Below are 21,159 nucleotides of genomic sequence, written 5' to 3'. Positions count from 1 at the left end.
TTTAGTCAATTATTTAACTCTTTAGTTCAATAATTTAAAACAGTTTTGTTAGGTAGACAGTAATTTTTGTTAATAGTATGAACAATGAATTTTAGAACTGACCCAGTAAAATAAAAAAACATTTAATTTTTAAATTACTTCCTAAACTTTAACATTAGAATAACTATACACACTTAGTGAATTTGAATATCCAATCATTATTAATTGTGCATGAGTAAATCAAATAAAAAAAATAACCATTCAATTAAAAATAATAAACATAATCATCTACATATCTATTGAATTGAACATTCAACATATCCACACCTATACTTTTGCATACGAAAATAAAAAGTTATTTGAGATTCCTATTGTCTTGCGGTCGCATACCTTTCCTTCCGTACACACATAGGTAAAGTAATCGTGATATATCTTCATGAAGATGACAAAGTCAACCCTTCCCTAATCTTCGTTCTATTCTACCTGCTTTATATATGAAATTTCTTCGTTCCTCTAATGTATCTTTTTCACTCCTATCTTTTTAATCATTAATTATATGATCAACAATAATAATGCTCCATGCATGCCTTTAATAATATGTTATTATAATTTTTTTCTTATTTTTTTCTCGGTGCCAAACGACGAAAATTTTTAACCTGTAAACTTCAAATAAAAGCTTATATTGTTAAAAATATGTATAATTATTCGTGTATTTTTTTTTATGTATTTTTATTAATTTGTCAAAAATATAATTTTAAAATAAAAAATCTATACAGATTTAGAGAAAGCCAAAAAAAATTCATATAACAAGACAAATGAAAAATATAATTATTAATGTATCGTTATTATTAGTTTAAATTTTTAGAATAAACAGTATTATAACCGATACATTTAAGCTTTGCATGGCAACATTATAAAGAAATTAAATTAAAAAGGTCAGAAAGAGATCGAGAAAAAGAAAAGGTGCAAAGGTTGAGGGAGAAAAGAAAGTCAAATTTGTTCGTAAACAACAGATAAAAATCAGATAAAGATGGAAAAGAAGGAGTAATTTATTCTTAAAATCCGAAGTGAAACATCATATGGGATTTTCAGGTTACATAAAATTATAATTGCTGATTAGATAGATAGGAGAGGAAGAACCAAGTATTTGTTGAGAAAATTCAACAAAAGTTTAAACAAAAACTTGTTTAACAGTGAAAGCATCAAAAATAATTTTTTTTTACAATTTATGCGATTAAATAGGCAATACCAAAGATACTCCAAACAGTAAATATAGAGGAGTGTTAGGGGGCCAGCAATTTTTGGTATTTGTAGCCATCAAATAGCTATCAATGATGATTTTAATTGTGTGAGATTGGTGTGAGATTTCATCCAATGGCTCACTTTTCCTTGCTGGTTACATGCTGGCTTTGGAAAAGTTGTTGGCCCTTAGATTTTTCTAGCAAATATAATGACAAAAATTAAATAATCAGACACCAGAATTTTAACATGGAAAAACTCCCAAAAGAGAGACAAAAAATCCACGGGACCTAGTCCAATAAAATCTTCCACTATCAGAATAACGAGTATACAAACAGTATTTCTAGTGACACTAGGGCATATCAACAATCAACAAAATACATCATCAAAACTGATGGAATCAACATAAACCCTCCACAAAAGTGGGTATCTCAAATCAGGCAAAAGAGAAGGCAATACAACTAGCAAGTTATATCCTAATGTTCATCTCTACACCAGGAATAACAGAGTAAAATTTCATAAGAAATAGAGCAAATTTACCAGTTCAATCGGATCAAAATGGCATTGTTCCTCCCCCTCCAAATTCTTCTTCTCTTCGGCGCAGTAACTCTCCTCACTCTCTCTGTATCTTTTGTTACAAAAGGTGAGGGTTTCAACATCTCTCTCCCTCTCACCGTGGCTTTTGCCACTTTTTTTATTTATTTATTTTTATTTTTATTTTAAAGGTTGTGTGGGCCCCACTTGAGATTGGGGACCCACCAACAAATCTTTCTTTCACTAACTTAAGTGGGGATGGGCTACTCCATCAAGCCCACCTTCTCTTTGCAGGAATCAAACTTCACTGCAGGTAAACTCTTAGTCATCATACACTACAAGAAAACAAGCTTTTTGCTACGCTTTTAAAGCGTGGCGAAAAGTCAAAAAAAGCATAGCGATAGCTTTTCGCCACGCCTTTTGAGCTACCGGTACGCTTTTAAAAGGATCACAACTGCAAGGTGCCGGTTCCTCTATCGCCATGCTTTTGGTGACCTATCGCCACGCTTTATTTTTTACCACGCTTTTAAAGATCGCCACGCTTTAAAAGCATGGCCATATGTGCCAAATATGGCTACGCTTTTAAAGTGTGCCAGCAGCAAGATATGGCTACGCTTTAAAAGCGTGCCAATAGAGACATATGACTATGCTTTAAAAGCGTGCCAATAACGAGATATAGCCATGTTTTTTAAGTTGTGTGCCTAGATACAAACCTATTGCCACGCTTTTAAAGCGTGGCTATAGCTAAATTAAATTTAAAAAAAAATCTGCTAAAAGCCTATATGGGAGCACTCAAATTTATGTTCCTTCATTCAATACTTGGCAAAAGCCTGCAACAATGTCATCTGTATACATGCAACAGCCGCGTACATAAAATTTACAAGCATTAACAAAAATGAATTTCTAAGAGAATTAAGAATTATACAAGACAGATTTTACAAACTCTGACTCTAATGGCTTTACTTTCTTTAGATATTTCCTTCACTCCTCGGTTCTATCACCTAGTTGACCAAAGTCATTAGCCTCTGAAAAATATCATAAGAGTGTTAAACTCTTATCACTTCTATATTTTTTGAACATTTAAAGTAGTGACCAGACATTGCAAATAGCAAACCAACATTGTGATAGTGTGAACCAAACAATGTAATGACCAGAATTTGTTCTCCAAAATAATGCCCTGACACTTCTACATGAGTTCTTTTGGCAAAGTTCCTATAAACTTTGCTTCCAAAGTAGTCCCACTTTTTTTGTATGCATGAGCACATACATAGCAACATTATACTTGCCACAAGTATCTCATCAAAATCCAGAGGAAAGACAAACAACTATTTCATAATCATGATCCATATTTTTAATTTCACAAAGTTAACAAGAGACACGGGTAATGCACTAGATCAGAGACACAGGTAATGCACTAGATTTGCATGAAGTGATGAAAATATACTAAGATATCCTATAAAGATGGATATCTCAAATAAGTAATCAACAGAACTGAAGTAGTTTAATAGCAATCATTATTCAACTATTCATAAGTATTTGTGCTGTTTGTATATACAAGAACTTATCAGAAATGGCAGATCGAGTTACATTTGAAGTTAAAGTTATCTCTAAACGAATAATGAAAATCCTTATACAGAGCAAACTGATCTCAATAATAAAAGGAAAAGAAATGTGGTTAGCTATGTCCATATATTTCATCTATTGTTGTTTTCAATTTTCAAATAAAAAATGTTGGTAGATCTAAAAACATAAAGATGTTTAAGAAATTGCAAACCTCTCTTAGCCTGAAGAAGATGGCGAACTGTATGTGCCTGAGAATAAAAAATTGTGTCTGTAATTAGAAAACCCAAACGTTAGAAGAAGAAAAAAAAAGGAGTCAGCAGGAGCTTGAAAAAGAGAAGGAAAATGCAGGATCTAATAAAATGCAGCTAAAGAACATCATCCCTAAACTAGAAAATGCAGGATCATAAAATTTGAGTTAAGGAAGAACAAAAAGACAAAGTTGACATGAATTACTTGTACATTTGCAGCTAGTGGCTAGCAATATCTAATGCTAGTAAGGGACAAAAAGATGAAGCCAGGCCTTTTCACAAATTCAGCACAAAAGCCAGGTTTACATGCCCATGCTTAAATGACAGCAAATTATGAACAATTAAAAAGGAGAAAAATGTTACTTTTAAACTTGGGAAACAACAACAAGTAGATAAGCAGTGTTAATTCTGATATTAAGAAAGCCACATTAATTCAAAGAACACAAAAATGAAACAATGTAAAGAACTATAAGTTTAACAATGCATTCTTTGGCTTGCAGAAACAGAAAGAGATAGGGATAACTTGTTTGTAACCATGTCCAGAACAGCTCTGAAGGTCGACACTGAATCAAGAAAATTAGGTTGATATTTATTTATCAAATAGACTAATTACCTTTTTAAACTAAACAAGTTAGTATAGAGGAAATGTTATCCCATTCTGTGGTCAAGACATGCCACAAAGCCCCTAAGTCTGAACCCAATATATTTTTAAAACAATGTCTAATCATACCAGTTCAGCAAAACTTTACTAGAAAGAGATAATGTGTACCTAACACTCGTCAAAGAATTATATAAACAGATAGAATAAAATTGGTATGACTTCTACAAGAAAGCTTATACCTTGATTGAATTTACGAGTGGCCCAACCATCCACAGCATCACATACGAAGCTGGTAACAGAAAATAGCTATATTATGCTCCAGATCCCATATCATTAAAGAAGAGAAAGTTCAAAAATAGAAAAAAAGTGCATAAAAATTGTATCCCACCTGAAAAATTAGAGAATAAAGAACAATATTTTGTTTGTAAAACATACATGGAAAGTTTGTGAGGCTTCAAAAAAGACATACATTAAAGAAAAAGAAAGCAAAAGGAGAGGTTTTAAAAAATCAAAAATAAAAAAAGCAGAGGCAGTAGCTGAAAAACTAAGGATTTTCCTGTTTCAGACACAGAAACATGATCCCAAAACCTGTTATATTTGTGAACTTATGTAACAAAACAAAACATATTTTAGGCTAGATAAGTAACAAGGATCAAATTCTTTGTAACAACATTACATGCATATTTAAACCAAATGCCTATTGACTGCTAGGAAAGAGTTAAAACAGTAGTATTAACTTGGATCATAGCTGTAACTTCAATTTTACGTGATAAAAAACTGCATACCTCACAGTCTCGTCTGAGTGGATACCAACAAGAAGAAAATCTCTGAGCTGCCTAGCCTTCTTAAGTATCTGAGAGAACAGGAAATACTGAATTAAGACAGCCATATCAAATAATGCTATTTGACTGTTGCACCTATAGAAAACTCATGTATACCCCAATGTGCCCATCATGGAAGAGATCAAATGCCCCATCAATGTATATAATACGAGCATCAGGTCCAGGCCCCTAAAAGAGGATGAAGCCACAATGAATTATCATGCAAAATATTTCCAAAAACTAATGAGCGAATTTGCTCAAAATATTTTCAACTTGAAACCAATGATTGTGGCATAAATTTCAAATCAGTGTCTATTGCAGCAAGTCAAGATATACAAGCATTGATCATCAAAATACCCTGCCATTTGAAAACTGTACAATACGTCGGGAAGTTGGTAGGAATTGGGACAAGTGGGAAACCTTTGGCTTGCTTTCTTCTTGAGGTTTTGCATCAGTACCATTAAGATCTTCGTGAGTGGTACACGAAATTGTGATTCACACTTTTCACAACTCCGCACAACTAATCAGCAAGTGCACTAGGTCGTCCAAGTAATACCTTACATGAGTAAGGGTCGATCCCACGGAGATTGTCAGCTTGAAGCAAGCTATGGTTACCTTGTAAATCTCAGTTAGACGGATTCAAATGGTTATGAGATTTTGATAATTAAAAGATAAATAAAACATAAAATAAAATAAATATACTTATGAAATTTATTAGTGGGAATTTCAGATAAGTGTTTGGAGATGCTTTATTGCTTCTGAACCTCTGCTTTCCTATTGTCTTCTTCCAATCATGCGTGCTCCATTCCATGGCAAGCTGTATGATCCTCTCGGATGAAAAATACCAGGTACGATCTCTGCACGGCTAATTAACTGTCGGATTTCTCATTTCGGATGAAAAATACCAGGTACAGCTACCGAACGGCTAATCATTTGTCGGTTCCCGCTAGCGTCGGAATAGGACCCTTATCCTTTTGCACACTGTCATTGCACCCAACATTCGCAAGTTTGAAGCTCGTCACAGTCATTCCTTCCCAGATCCTACTCGGAATACCACAGACAAGGTTTAGACTTTTCGGATCTCAGGAATACTGCCAATGGTTCTAGCCTATACCACGAAGATTCTAATCTCATGGAATCGGTCCGTGTATTAGAGACCCAAGAGAATATACTCCGACTGTCATCCAATGACTACGTTGAACATCATGTAGACCGCTTTGTGGTTGTCAGGCACGCGGATCTTGGCTAAGCGAGTAACGAAGATAGTGGGTGATTGTCACGGGTTACCCCTTCATTCTGACTTAACTGAATTAAGTACGAGAGTATATCTTGGAGAAGAAGTAAGCGTGAATTGAAAGAAAAACAATAGTACTTGCATTAATTCATGAAGAACAGCAGAGCTCCACACCTTAATCTATGGGGTGTAGAAACTCCACCGTAGAAAATACATAAGAGAAAATAGTCTAGGCATGGGCGTGTGGCCAGACTCCAATTCCAAGGATGATAATCTCATAATCCCCTAATACAATAGTAAAAAGTGCTATTTATACTAAACTAATTACTAGGGATTACAGAAAATGAATAACTAAGTGCAGATAGTGTAGAAATCCACTTCCGGGGCCTACTTGGTGTGTGCTTGGGCTGAGCATTAAAGCTTTCACGTGCATAAGCCATTCTTGGAGTTAAACGCCAGCTTGGGAGCCAGTTTAGGCGTTTAACTCCAGTTCTGGTGCTAGTTTTGGCGTTTTACTCAAGAAAAGGGTCTTTGGTGGGCGTTTGAACGCCAGTTTGGGCCATCAAATCTCGGACAAAGTATAGACTATTATATATTGCTGGAAAGCCCAAGATGTCTACCTTCCAAAGCAATTAAGAGCGCGCCAATTGGGCTTCTGTAGCTCCAGAAAATCCATTTCAAGTGCAGGAGGGTCAGAATCCAACAGCATCCGCAGTCCTTTTTCAGCCTCTGAATCAGATTTTTGCTCAGGTCCTTCAATTTCAGCCAGAAAATACCTGAAATTACAGAAAAACACATAAACTCATAGTAAAGTCTAGAAATGTGATTTTTTCATAAAAACTAATAAAAATATAATAAAAAGTAACTAAAACATACTAAAAACTATGTAAAAACAATGCCAAAAAAGGTATAAATTATCCGCTCATCACAACACCAAACTTAAATTATTACTTGTCCCCAAGCAACTAAAAACAAAATAGGATAAAAAGAAGAGAAAATACAATAAATCTCAAAAATATCAATGAAGATTAGTTTTAATTAGATGAGCGGGACTAGTAGCTTTTTGCTTCTGAACAGTTTTGGCATCTCACTTTATCCTTTGAAGTTCAGAATGATTGGCATCCATAGGAACTCAGAATTCAGATAGTGTTATTGATTCTCCTAGTTCAGTATGTTGATTCTTGAACACAGCTACTTTATGAGTCTTGGCCGTGACCCTAAGCACTTTATTTTCCAGTATTACCACCGGATACATAAATGCCACAGACACATAGCTGGGTGAACCTTTTCAAATTGTGACTCAGTTTTGCTAGAGTCCCCAGTTAGAGGTGCCCAGAGCTCTTAAGCACACTCTATTTGCTTTGGACCACGACTTTAACCGCTCAGTCTCAAACTTTTCACTTGACACCTTCACACCACAAGCACATGGTTAGGGACAGCTTGGTTTAGCCGCTTAGGCCAGGATTTTATTCCTTTGGGCCCTCCTATCCATTAATGCTCAAAGCCTTGGATCCCTTTTTTTTTACCCTTGCCTTTTGGTTTAAAGGTCTACTGCCTTTTTTTGCTTGCTTTTTCTTTTTCTTTCTTTTTTTATTATTTTTTTCGCAAGCTTTTGCTTTTCACTGCTTTTTTTTTTTTGCTTCAAGAATCAATTTTATGATTTTTCAAATTATCAATAACATTTCTCCTTTTTCATTATTCTTTCAAGAGCCAACAATTTTAACATTCATAAACTTCACTATAAAAAATATGCACTGTTCAAGCATTCATTCAAAAAACAAAAAGTATTGCCACCACATCAAAATAATTAAGCTAATTTCAAGATAAATTTCGAAACTCATGTACTTCTTTTTCTTTTTCAGAAAATATTTTTCATTTAAGAAAGGTGAATAATTCATAGGACATTCATAACTTTAAGACATAGACACTAGACACTAATGATCATGTAATAAAGACAAACATAGACAAAACATAAAGCATAGAAACCGAAAAACAGAAAAATAAGAACAAGGAAATTTAAGAACGGGTCCACCTTAGTGACGGCGGCTAGTTCTTCCTCTTGAAGATCCTATGGAGTGCTTAAGCTCCTCAATATCTCTTCCTTGCCTTTGTTGATCCTCTCTCATGGCTCTTTGGTCCTCTTTGATTTCATGGAGGATAATGGAGTGCTCTTGTTGAGGTCCATGAGTGGGCTCTCTTGTTTGCTCCATCCTCTTTCTAGTGATGGGCTTTTGAGATGACTTTATCCATCTCCCATGACTCGGAGTTGGAAGCAACTGCCTTCTCTTTCCTCTTCCTAGAGGTTTCTCCGGCCTTAGGTGCCATTAATGGTTTTGGAAAAAAAAGGAGAGCTTTTTCCACACCAAACTTAAAAGGTTTGCTCGTCCTCGAGAAAAATAAGACAGAAGGGAGTAGAAGAAGAATGATGCAATTAATTTTGAAAACTTATTACTGTATACAAGAGAAATTAAAAAGAGTTGAAGAGAATTTGAAAAGATATGTAAGTTTTGAAAACGTTTTGGAAGGAATTGAAAAGAATTAAAAAGAGAATTAAAAAGAATTGGAAAGATTAATAATATTTGAAAATAGAAATTGAAAGATGAACGTTTAAAATATGTTTGATGCAAAAAACTATGAATTAAAACATGAAAAATTGAAAAAAAAAATCGAATTGGAAACAAAATTACCTCCCTTGTGTCATCCTAGCGTTTAACGCCCACTTGACTGCCTATTTGGGCGTTTAACGCCCAGCCAGATACCCTGGCTGGTGTTAAACGCCAGGATTCCTTCTTTACTGGGCATTTTTGTGAACGCCCAGAATGCTGCCTGCATGGGCGTTAAACGCCCATTCTGCTATCCTTACTGGCGTTTAAACGCTAGTAAGCCTGTCCTCTAGGGTGTGCTATTTTTTATTTTGCTTTAATTCTGCAGCTATTTTTATGATTCCCCATTATCATCAACCTAAAGAAAATATAACATGGCAATGGAAAACAAATGTCTATAATAAATATATTTAAATAACATTGGGTTGCCTCCCAATAAGCGCTTCTTTAATGTCAATAGCTTGACAGTGAGCTCTTAGAGAGCTTCACAGAGACTCAGAGCTTAATGGTGGCCTCCCAACACCAAACTTAGAAGTTAAGTGTGGGAGCTCTGTTTGACTCTGTATTGAGAGAAGCTTTTCCTGCTTTCTCTCCATGGTTACAGAAGAAGATCCTTGAGCCTTAAACACAAGGTAGTCCTTATTCAATTGAAGGACTAACTCTCCTCTGTCCACATTAATTACAGATCTTGCTGTGGCTAGGAAGGGTCTTCCAAGGATGATGGATTCATCCTCATCCTTCCCAGTGTCTAGGATTATGAAATCAGCAGGGATATACAGGCCTTCAACCTTCACTAAGACATCCTCTATAATTCCATAAGCCTGTTTTCTTGATTTATCTGCCATCTCTAGTGAGATTCTTGCAGCTTGTACCTCAAAGATCCCTAGTTTCTCCATTACAGAGAGTGGCATGAGGTTTATTCCTGACCCCAGGTCACACAAAGCCTTCTCAAATGTCATGGTGCCTATGGTACAGGGTATTAAGAACTTTCCGGGATCCGGTTTCTTCTGAGGTAATTTCAGTTGAACCAAAGCATTCAGTTCAGTGATGAGCAATGGAGGTTTATCCTCCCAAGTCTCATTACCAAATAACTTGGCTTTCAGCTTCATGATTGCTCCTAAATACTGAGCAACTTGATCTTCAATAATATCTTCATCCTCTTCAGAGGAAGAAATACTTATCAGAGCTCATGAATGGCAACAGTAAGTTCAGTGGAATCTCTATGGTCTCTATATGAGCCTCAGATTCTTTTAGTTCCTCAATAGGGAATTTCTTAGTGGTCAGTGGACGTCCATTGAGGTCTTCTTCACTGGAAATCACTGCCTCTTCCTCCTCTATAGTTTCGGCCATGTTGGGTATATTTATGGCCTTGCACTCTCTTTTTGGATTCTCTTCTGTATTGCTTGGGAGAGTACTAGGAGGGATTTCAGTAACTCTTTTACTCAGCTGACCCACTTGTGCCTCTAAATTTCTGATAGAGGACCTTGTTTCAGTCATGAAACTGAGAGTGGTCTTAGATAGATCAGAGACTATGGTTGCTAAGTCAGAGAGGCTCTGCTTAGAATTCTCTGTCTGTTGCTTAGAAGATGATGGAAAAGGCTTGCTATTGCCAAACCTATTTCTCCCACCATTATTACTATTGAAGCCTTGTTGAGGCTTCTGTTGATCCTTCCATGAAAAATTTGGATGATTTCTCCTTGAAGGATTATAGGTGTTTCCATAGGATTCTCCCATGTAATTCACCTCTTCCATTGCAGGATTCTCAGGGTCATAAGCTTCTTCTTCAGAGGAAGCTTCTTTAGCACTGCCGGATGCAGCTTGCAAACCAGTCAGATTCTGAGAAATCATATTGACTTACTGAGTCAATATTTTATTCTGAGCCAATATTGCATTCAGAGTATCAATCTCAAGTACTCCTTTCTTCTGAGTTACCCCATTATTCACAGGATTTATTTCAGAAGTATACATGAACTGGTTATTTGCAACCATCTCAATGAGTTCTTGGGCTTCTGCAGGCATTTTCTTCAGATGAAAAGATCCACCAACAGAGTGGTCCAATGACATCTTGGACAATTCAGACAGACCATCATAGAATATACATAAGATGCTCTATTCTGAAAGCATGTCAGAAGGACACCTTCTGATCAATTGCTTGTATCTTTTCCAAGCTTCATAGAGGGATTTACCTTCCTTCTGTCTGAAGGTTTGGACTTTCACTCTAAGCTTGCTCAAATTTTGAGGTGGAAAAAATTTGGCCAAGAAAGCATTGACTAACTTTTTCCAAGAGTTCAGGCTTTCTTTAGGTTGTGAGTCTAACCATATCCTAGCTCTGTCTCTTACAGCAAAGGGGAAAAGCATAAGTCTGTAGACCTCAGGATTAACCCCATTGGTCTTAACAGTGTCACAGATTTGCAAGAATTCAGCTAAGAATTGATGAGGATCTTCCAATGAAAGTCCATAAAACTTGCAATTCTGCTGCATTAGAGAAACTAATTGAGGCTTAAGCTCAAAGTTGTTTGCTCCAATTACAGGAATTGAGATGCTTCTTCCATAGAAATCAGAAGTTGGTGCAATAAAGTCACCAAGCATCTTCCTTACATCTCCACCATTGTTATTATTTTTGGCTGCCATCTCTACTTCTTTTTCGAAAATTTCTGTAAGGTCCTCTCCAGAGTGTTGTGCTTTAGCTTCCTTTTCAGAGTCCTTTCAGGTTCAGGATCAGCTTCAACAAGAATGTCTTTATCCTTGTTCTTGCTCATATGAAAAAGAAGAGAACAGAAAAGAAGAGGAATCCTCTATGTCACAGTATAGAGATTCCTTTATGTGAGTATAAGAATAGAAGAATGAGGTAGAGAGAGAATAAGAAGAATTCGAACACAGAGAGAGGGAGAGGGTTCAAATTTTAAGAAGAGAAGTGTTAGAAAATAAATAAAATAAATAGAAAGAGATGAGAGGGAAAGATTTTCGAAAAATATTTTTGAAAAATGGTTAGTGATTTTCGAAAACAGTTTTTGAAAAAGGTTAGTAATTTTCGAAAATTAATATCAAAAATTAAAATGATTCGAAATTTAAGAAAAGAAATAAAACAAAATTAGAATTTAAAATAATTAGTTAATTAAAAAGAATTTTGAAAAAGTGGTTAGTGATTTTCAAAAATTAGAAGTGGAAAAGTAGTTAGGTGGTTTGAAAAAGATAAGAAATAGTAAACTTTTTAAAATTAAAACAAACAAGTCAAGTAATTAGTTGAAAAAGATTTGAAAATAAATTTTGAAAAGATAAGAAGTTAGAAAAAGATTTTGAAATTAAGTTTTGAAAAAGATATGATTGAAATTTATTTTGAAAAAGATTTGAAAAAGAAATTTAAAAATATTTGATTTTGAAAATTAAAATTAATAACTTGACTAACAAGAAACCAAAAGATATGATTTTAGAATTTAAAGATTGAACCTTTCTTAAAAGGAAAGTAACAAACTTGAAATTTTTGAATCAAATCATTAATTGTTAGTGAAGTTTTCGAAAATATGAAATAAAAATAAGAAAAAGATTTTGAAAATTTATAAAAAAAATTTTGAAAATATTGAGAAAAAAAATGAAAAAGATTTGATTTTTGAAAAAGATTTGAAAAGATAAAATTTTTAAATTGAAAATTTGACTTGACTAACAAGAAACAAGTAAATTTTAAAAATTTTTGACTAAGTCAACCCAAAATTTCAAAATTTATGAGTAAAATAAGGGAAAGATATTATTTTTTATTTTTTTGAATTAATAAAGAAAGAGAAAAACAACAAAATGACACAAGACATAAGAATTTAAGATTAAAACAAATAATGCATGCAAGAACACTTTGAATGTCAAGATGAATACCAAGAACACTTTGAAGATCATGATGAACATCAAGAACATATTTTTGAAAATTTTTAAGGAAAGAAAGACATGCAAGACACCAAACTTAGAAATTTTTAATATTTAGACATTATGAATTCGAAAATGCATATGAAAAACAACAAAAAACACAAAACAAGAAAAATTAAAGATCAAACAAGGAAAATCATCAAGAGCAACTTGAAGATCAAAGAAGAACACAATGCATGAATTTTCGAAAATTTTTAAGAAAAATAAAAAACATGCAATTGACACCAAACTTAAAATTTGACACAAGACTCAAACAAGAAACATAATTTTTTTTGGTTTTATGATTTTATTAAATTTTTTTGTATTTTTCGAAAATAAAAAAAATAAAAAGCTTAAACATAAAATAAAATTACCCAATCTAAGCAACAAGATGAACTGTCAGTTGTGCAAACTCGAACAATCTCCGGCAACGGCGCCAAAAACTTGGTGCACGAAATTGTGATTCACACTTTTCACAACTCCGCACAACTAACCAGCAAGTGCACTGGGTCGTCCAAGTAATACCTTACGTGAGTAAGGGTCGATCCCACGGAGATTGTCGGCTTGAAGCAAGCTATGGTTACTTTGTAAATCTCAGTCAGGCAGATTCAAATGGTTATGAGATTTTGATAATTAAAAGATAAATAAAACATAAAATAAAAGAAAGATACTTATGTAACTCATTGGTGGGAATTTCAGATAGGTATTTGGAGATGCTTTATTGCTTCTGAACCTCTGCTTTCCTATTGTCTTCTTCCAATCATGCGTGCTCCATTCCATGGCAAGCTGTATGATCCTCTCGGATGAAAAATACTAGGTACGATCTCTGCACAGCTAATCAACTGTCAGATTTCTCGTCTCGGATGAAAAATACCAAGTACAGCTACCACACGGCTAATCATCTATCGGTTCCCTCTAGCATCGGAATAGGATCCTTATCCTTTTGCACACTGTCACTGAGCCTAACATTCGCAAGTTTGAAGCTCGTAACAGTCATCCCTTCCCAGATCCTACTCGGAATACCACAGACAAGGTTTAGACTTTCTGGATCTCAGGAATGCTGCCAATGGTTCTAGCCTATACCACGAAGATCCTAATCTCACGGACTCGGTCCGTATATTAGAAACCCAAGAGAATATACTCTGGCTGTCGTCCAATGACTACGTTGAACATCATGTAGACTGCTTTGTGGTTGTCAGGCACGCGGATCTTGGCTAAGCGAGTAACGAAGATAGTGGGTGATTGTAACGGGTCACCCGTTCTTTCTGACTTAACTGAATTAAGTACGAGAGTATATCTTGGAGAATAATTAGGCATGAATTGAAAGAAAAACTGTAGTACTTGCATTAATTCATGAAGAACAACAGAGCTCCACACCTTAATCTATGGGCTGTAGAAACTCCACCGTAGAAAATACATAAGAGAAAATAGTCTAGGCATGGCCGTGTGGCCAGCCTCCAATTCCAAGGATGATAATCTTATAATCCCCTAATACAATAGTAAAAAGTGCTATTTATACTAAACTAATTACTAGGGATTACAGAAAATGAATAATTAAGTGCACAAAGTGCAGAAATCCACTTTCGGGGCCCACTTGGTGTGTGCTTGGGCTGAGCATTGAAGCTTTCACGTGCATAGGCTATTCTTGGAGTTAAACTCCAACTTGGGAGCCAGTTTGGCCGTTTAACTCCAGTTCTGGTGCCAGTTCTGGCGTTTTACTCCAAAAAAGGGTCTTTGGTGGGCGTTTGAATGCCAGTTTGGGCCATCAAATCTCGGGCAAAGTATGGGGTATTATACATTTTTGGAAAGCCCAAGATGTCTATCTTCCAACGCAATTGAGACCGAGCCAATTGGGCTTCTGTAGCTCCAAAAAATCCATTTCGAGTGCAGGAGGGTCAAAATGCAACAGCATCTGCAGTCCTTTTTCAGCCTCTGAATCAGATTTTTGCTCAGGTCCCTCAATTTCAGCCAGAAAATACCTGAAATTACAGAAAAACACACAAACTCATAGTAAAGTCCATAAATTTGATTTTTTCATAAAATCTAATAAAAATATAATAAAAAGTAACAAAAATATACTAAAAACTATGTAAAAATAATGCCAAAAAGGGTATAAATTATCCACTCATCAGTGAGCTTTTTGATCTTTTAACGAAGACATAATTCTTCTTGTATAGAAATAGAGAACATACACATAATTAGCTTTTACCTACCACCCAATTTTTATCAATATAACACTTGGAACAAGAAAATTAACTTTATCCATCAACAACACAAGATTTCTGCTATCTTCGAACATAAGAAGAGATAAATCTTACCAACAATATCTGTGCTGGAAACTCCTTCAATACATTTAATTTGCTTGTATCGGCCAGCTTTCTTTGCTGTAGCATAAGCATCTGTTCCATCTGGAAGTAGGCAACAGTCATCCCCATGTATGACATAGTCAATGTTGTATTCATAGAAAAGACGATTCAAGAATTCCTCAGTAATTGCATAAGGAGCATCAGTTATGACTTCGTCCACCTATTTCAATCCACTAACAAGGGTCATCCTGGAAGACAAAATACATTCTCAACATTAATTCTTTTACAATGTTGGCACACTTGAGTTATTCAAACAAACAAGTTTATTCCCTTGCTGCAAAGTCTCTAGTCTTATGTTTAAGCTGAATTAGATTATGTCTAAGAGAAAATCAATAGGAGCAAAATAGAAAAGGACCAACTATTAGTACCTCTCCTCCATGGACAAAACAGGCGGGCTTTTATTGGCGAGGATCTCCTCATCACTCACCAGACCCACAACCAATTCATCTCCTAGAACTTTTGCCTGTCTGAGTGCATTGGCATGGCCATAGTGCATCAGATCAAAACAACCATCCATGTAAACACGAACATGCCTCTTACCGGATCTCTTCTTAGGGAAAATCTCCAAATGAGACCAGGAGTTGGTCATCCCCCCAAAGTAGCTCGTCGACAGTCCCAGCAAGGCTGCTGTAACCATTAGACCACCCAACACCCAAGGGTGGTTGTATACCCCCTCCCAAATCCAACTATTACTGTCATAATCCATATGGTCTTCTTTCTTTCTCTTTTGGTTTTGTTTTGTTTTATTTTGTTTTCTTATCAGAAACAAGATGTTTCTGTGATGTATGAAGAGGCACGGACCTGCAACAAGGCAACCATCACGGCAAAATGTGAAATCCCAAAAATAATATTAACAAAAAAAAATCAATTCAACTAGAACATTCAACACAAAACAACCATAACCAACTTATATGCACCAGTTTGATTAAGACGAGGAATAAGACAAGACTTACAAAAAAGCAAGAAGTTAAGATCGATGAATGCCTACAGAGTCTAGTTTCTTCCAAAGCTAAGCAGGAAGGGAGCGACGCCGAAGGGATTAGGGTTTGTAGAAACGGAAGGGAGCGGCGGCAAAGGGAGCATCGATGGCGGGTTTGCGACGGCAACTGAGCGGAGGGAGTCACCGTCAGAGAGAGTCACCGCAGAAGGAGGGTTAGGGGTTTCGGAAGAGGGATTGCCGGCAGAGGCATTACGAGCGTAGCTATGTTCTTCACAGAGTGTCATCGGAGTAGTTCTTCATCGGAGTGTCGTCATCGCAGGAGTGGTTCGTCGTCGCGGAGTGTCGTCGGAGTTAGGGCTTAATGTTTGAAGAAGGAAGAGTTAGGGCTTACGGCGCGGGTCTTTGAATGAAGAAGGATATACGAGCTTCTGAAGGGTATACGAGCTTCTGAATCTTTAATTTCAAAAGATTAAGTTATAAGACTCAAACATTTTAATTTGAAGGGTATACGAGCATTTTTAAAATTTTTTTTCTGGAGGAACCTTTTGGCCACGCTTTTGAAGCTTACCAAAAGGCTTTGTAGGAAACTGCTATGCTTTTCGAATGCCATAATAATAAAACCCTGTTGCCACGCTTTAAAAGTGTGTAGATATCTCTCTATGGCTATGCTTTATAATCGTGGCAAAAAAACCGTGGCTAAATCTCGCATCAACTGCCACCCTCATAAAAGCGTGGCCATTGACCTTTTTCGCCACGCTTTTGAAGCATAGCAAAAAAAATATGGCCAAATCTCTATTCAAGCGCCACCCTCACAAAAGCGTGGCCATAGACCACTTTTGGCCACGCTTTTAAAGCTTAGCAAAAAAAGCGTGGCCATATGCCTTTTTTCTTGTAGTGATATCTAAACCATTATCATCAGTATGGATCTTCTCAAGTGCATATGACTTCATCTCAAGCGCTTGACGTATCAAATGATACCTCACCTCTATGTGCTTCGATCTGAAATGAAACGTCGAATTCTTGCTAAGATCGATAGCACTCTGATTGTCACAAAATAACACAAACTTCTCTTGATTGATGCCTAACTCTTGTAGAAACTTCTTCATCCACAAGAGCTCCTTAGAAGCTTCAACAACAGTAATGTATTCTGCCTCTGTAGTAGACAAAGCAACACATTTCTGAAGTCAAGATTGTCACGACACAGCTCTCCCTGCAAAAGTCATCATATAACCAGAAGTAGACTTCCTTGAATCAAGATCCCCAGCTGTATCCATATCTGTGTAACCATCCAACACAGGTTGGCCACTCCCAAAGCATAAACAAACTCTGGAAGTACCATTAAGGTATCTGAGAATCCACTTCACTACTTGCCAGTGTTCTTAGCTAGGATTAGAGAGAAACCGACTAACAACTCTAACAGCATGAGAAATATCCGGCCTGGTGCAAACCATAGCATACATCAAACTGCCAACTGCAAATGCATATGGAATCTTCTTTATTTTTGCTTTCTCTTTCTCACTTGTAGGACATTGCTACGAACTCAGCTTGAAAGGACTAGCAAGTGGAGTACTAACAGGTTTGGAATTACTCATGTTAAACCTCTCTAAAACCTTCTCAATGTACTTCAGCTGTGACCACCACAGTTTTCCATTCTTCCTGTCACGAGTGATACTCATGCCAAGGATTTTCTTTGCAAGACCCAAATCCTTCATAGTAAAGGATCTGTTCAAGTCTTTCTTAAGATTTTCAATCTTCTTAGTGTCATGACCAACAATCAACATGTCATCAACATAAAGCAAGAGAATTATAAAATCACCATCAGAGAATTTCTTAACATACACACAATGATCAGAAGAAGTCTTACTATATCCATGACCTTCCATGAAGGAATCAAACTTTGTGTACCACTACCTTGGCGCTTGCTTCAGCCTATATAAGCTCTTCTTCAACTTGCATACAAGGTGCTCCTTTCCTTTAACCTCGAAACCCTCTGGTTGCTCCATATAAATTTATTTATCTATGTCACCGTGAAGGAAAGCATTCTTCACATCAAGCTGCTCAACCTCTAAATTCAAGCTAGCCGCCAATCCAAGCACAACTCAAATAGCGGACATCTTCACAACTAGAGAGAAAATCTCCTCAAAATCAATACCTTTCTTTTGCTCAAAGCCTTTCACAACCAATCGAGCTTTGTACCTTGGCCATGAGATATTTTCATCCGCTTTCAATTTGAACACCCATTTATTCTTGAATGCTCTCTTACCCTTCGGTAGCATCACCAATTCAAACGTATGATTCTTAAGCAAGGATTTCATTTATTTTTGCATTGCCTTCAACCAATATTCCTTATGCTCATCAGACATAGCTTCCTGGTAGCTCTCTAGCTCCGCAGTCTTAGTATTCATCACATACTCATGAGGAGAGTATTTATGATAAGGATGACGCTCTCTAGTAGATCTTCTCAATTCAGGCTCATCTGGTGATTCAGGTGGAACTTTAACATCTAGCACCTCAGGTTGAGGTGTAGGTTCATCATGCAAATTGTCACCATCATTATCAACTTGTACATCTCCCCCATCAATACTAGGTCTAGTGGAAGGACCAGGTTCATCATCAGCAGAACGTCTAGCAGTTATTGTAGGCTTATCTGTCTTCTCAAGGTCTTCAATAGTTTGGTCTTCAAGAAAAATCACATCTCGGCCTCTAATTATCTTCTTACTCACCGGCTCTCATAATTTGTAACTAAAGTCTTCGTGACCATAACCCATGAAGATACACTGCTTTGACTTTCCATCCAGTTTAGACCTTTCATCTCTTGGAATGTGAACAAAAGATCTGTAGCCAAACACTCGCAAGTGACCATAGGAGACATCTTTCCCTCTCCAAACTTTCTCTGGAACATCACCATTTAGTGGAACTAAAGGAGAAAGGTTGATCAGATCTACTGCAGTCCTAATCACCTTACCCCAAAAGGATTTAGGCAACTTTGTATGAGAGAGCATACATCTGAATCTATCATTGATAGTGCGATTCAGTCTCTCTGCAACTCTATTATGTTGAGGAGTCTTAGAAATCATCTTCTCAAGCTTGATCCCATGTCCTTTACAATACTCTTCAAACGGACCCCTGTATTCTCCACCATTATCTGCTTGAACACATTTCAATTTTCTTTCAGTTTCTCTTTCAACACTTGCATGAAAGTGTTTGAAGATACCGAGCACCTGGTTTTTAGATTTCAAAACAAAAGCCCATACTTTTCGAGAATAATCATCAATAAAAGTAACAAAGTATGATGCACCACCTAGTGTCTTAGCATCCATAGTGCAAACATCAGTGTGAACAAAATCTAGAACATGTGATCTCCTATGAGGTCCAGAATTATGAACTGATACTCTAGCATGTTTTCCTAGAAAATAATGAGTACAAGTTTTTAAAGTTGTACCTTTCACAGGAAGTGATTACTTCTTGGCTAAGACGCTTAGTCTTTTCTCGCTCAAGTGACCAAGACGTATATGCCACAAATCAGAAGAGGAATCATTAGCTACATTCATTTCTTCTTTGCACAACTTTGCTTGCAACCAGTAAAGAGTAGTGAGACTATTATCTTTAGCAACAATGAGAGCCCCTTTAGTAATGTTGCATTTTTCACTACCAAAGGAAGTACAATACCCCTCTTGATCCAATGCCTTCACTGAAATGAGATTGAACCGCATATCTGGTGCATGCCTAACTTTCTTCAACTGCAACTTGCATCCCATGTTGGTTTCAAACCACATGTCACCCATACCAATGATATCACACACTCTTTTATCTCCCAATTTGATCTTGCCAAAATTTCCAACAGTATAAGAAGTGAAAAATTCACGCCTCGGAGTGACATGACATGAGGTACCAGAATCCATAATCCAAGTGGAATCATCACAGACAAGATTCACATAATTTTGATCATATGTGATAAGAACATCTTCATAAACAATAGCAGCAGTTTCTTTATCACTATCTTTACATTTGTCTTCGTTTCTTCCCCTTGATTATTCTCTTTTCAAGAACCTACAATACCTCTTGATATGCCCCGACTTGCCACAATGGTGACAAATGAACTCCTTTCTTGGCTTGTACTTTCCTCTTGACTTGCTTCGACTCTCTGACTTGTCAGAACTGTGAGGTTTTTTTCTTTGACTTCTCCCCCGTGACTCTGAAACAAGTGCTTCTAACTGGGAGGAGGCATTAGTCAAACCCGACTCTCTTCTTCTAGCTTCTTCATTCAACATACTCTCTTTAACCATTGCTAACGTCAACTTTCCATTTGGAGCTGAGTTAGTCAGCGTCACAACCAAAACTTCCCAACTATCAGGCAAAGAGCTCAACAACAACAAGGCTTGCAACTCATCATTCAAAGTGGTTTCATTATTTGTCAGTTTGTTCACCATCTCCTGAAAAATGCTCAAGTGCTCCGGCATTGATTTACCTTCAATAGACTTCTTATTGGCCAGCTTCCTAATTAAGAATGCTTTGTTTTTCACATTCTTTCTCTCATATAACTCCTTCAATTTGTTCCACATCTTCTCGGTATTTGTTTCGGTGTCAACATGTGGATACACGCTAAGATCAAGCCATTGCCTAATCAAAACAACTGCCTTTTGATTCAGCTTCTTCCATTCAGCATCGGATTTAGTACCTTAGAATTTATCCCCCTCCACAGGATCATACAAGTCCTTACTATACAACATATCTTCCATGAGGGTCTTCCAAATTGAATAATTTTTGGAATTAATTTTGACCATATTTGGACCATGAATATTTTCTTCATTTAATCAGCACAGAGATAAACAACCAGAGCTCTGATACCATCGGCATTCGTTTCGGTGTCAACATGTGGATACACGCTAAGATCAAGCCATTGCCTAATCAAAACAACTGCCTTTTGATTCAGCTTCTTCCATTCAGCATCGGATTTAGTACCTTAGAATTTATCCCCCTCCACAGGATCATACAAGTCCTTACTATACAACATATCTTCCATGAGGGTCTTCCAAATTGAATAATTTTTGGAATTAATTTTGACCATATTTGGACCATGAATATTTTCTTCATTTAATCAGCACAGAGATAAACAACCAGAGCTCTGATACCACTTTGT

General features: G+C 36.4%; 1 protein-coding gene and 2 long non-coding RNA genes across 3 annotated transcripts; 1 reads left to right on the top strand and 2 right to left on the bottom strand.

Moving 5' to 3' along the window:
• LOC110269277 lies at positions 2,543–3,002 on the bottom strand. The gene is made up of 2 exons (XR_002358273.1): positions 2,871–3,002; positions 2,543–2,777 (listed from the first exon to the last, which is right to left on the bottom strand). It is a non-coding gene; the product is annotated as an uncharacterized LOC110269277 (long non-coding RNA).
• Positions 5,290–14,882, top strand: LOC110270437. The gene is made up of 3 exons (XR_002359963.1): positions 5,290–5,460; positions 6,696–6,697; positions 14,850–14,882. It is a non-coding gene; the product is annotated as an uncharacterized LOC110270437 (long non-coding RNA).
• On the bottom strand, positions 14,907–16,076 carry LOC107604990 (ethanolamine-phosphate cytidylyltransferase-like). Its single transcript, XM_016306725.2, has 3 exons — positions 16,033–16,076; positions 15,448–15,880; positions 14,907–15,267 (listed from the first exon to the last, which is right to left on the bottom strand). Exons 2-3 carry the CDS (start codon positions 15,783–15,785, stop codon positions 15,240–15,242), a joined length of 366 nt encoding a protein of 121 aa, XP_016162211.2. The 5' UTR covers positions 15,786–15,880; positions 16,033–16,076; the 3' UTR covers positions 14,907–15,239.

Source organism: Arachis ipaensis, chromosome B01 (assembly GCF_000816755.2).
Source record: "Arachis ipaensis cultivar K30076 chromosome B01, Araip1.1, whole genome shotgun sequence".
Taxonomy (NCBI): Eukaryota; Viridiplantae; Streptophyta; class Magnoliopsida; order Fabales; family Fabaceae; genus Arachis; species Arachis ipaensis.
This window is presented reverse-complemented; position numbering and strand designations above follow the sequence as displayed.

Bases quoted from the DNA above. Each gene is read 5' to 3' on its own strand.
- LOC107604990 (XM_016306725.2), bottom strand. From the start codon at position 15,785: ATGGATTATGACAGTAATAGTTGGATTTGGGAGGGGGTATACAACCAC. The intron at 15,268-15,447 runs GTACTAATAGTT...TTTGTCTTCCAG, and splicing joins GTTTTGTCCATGGAGGAGAG to GATGACCCTTGTTAGTGGAT.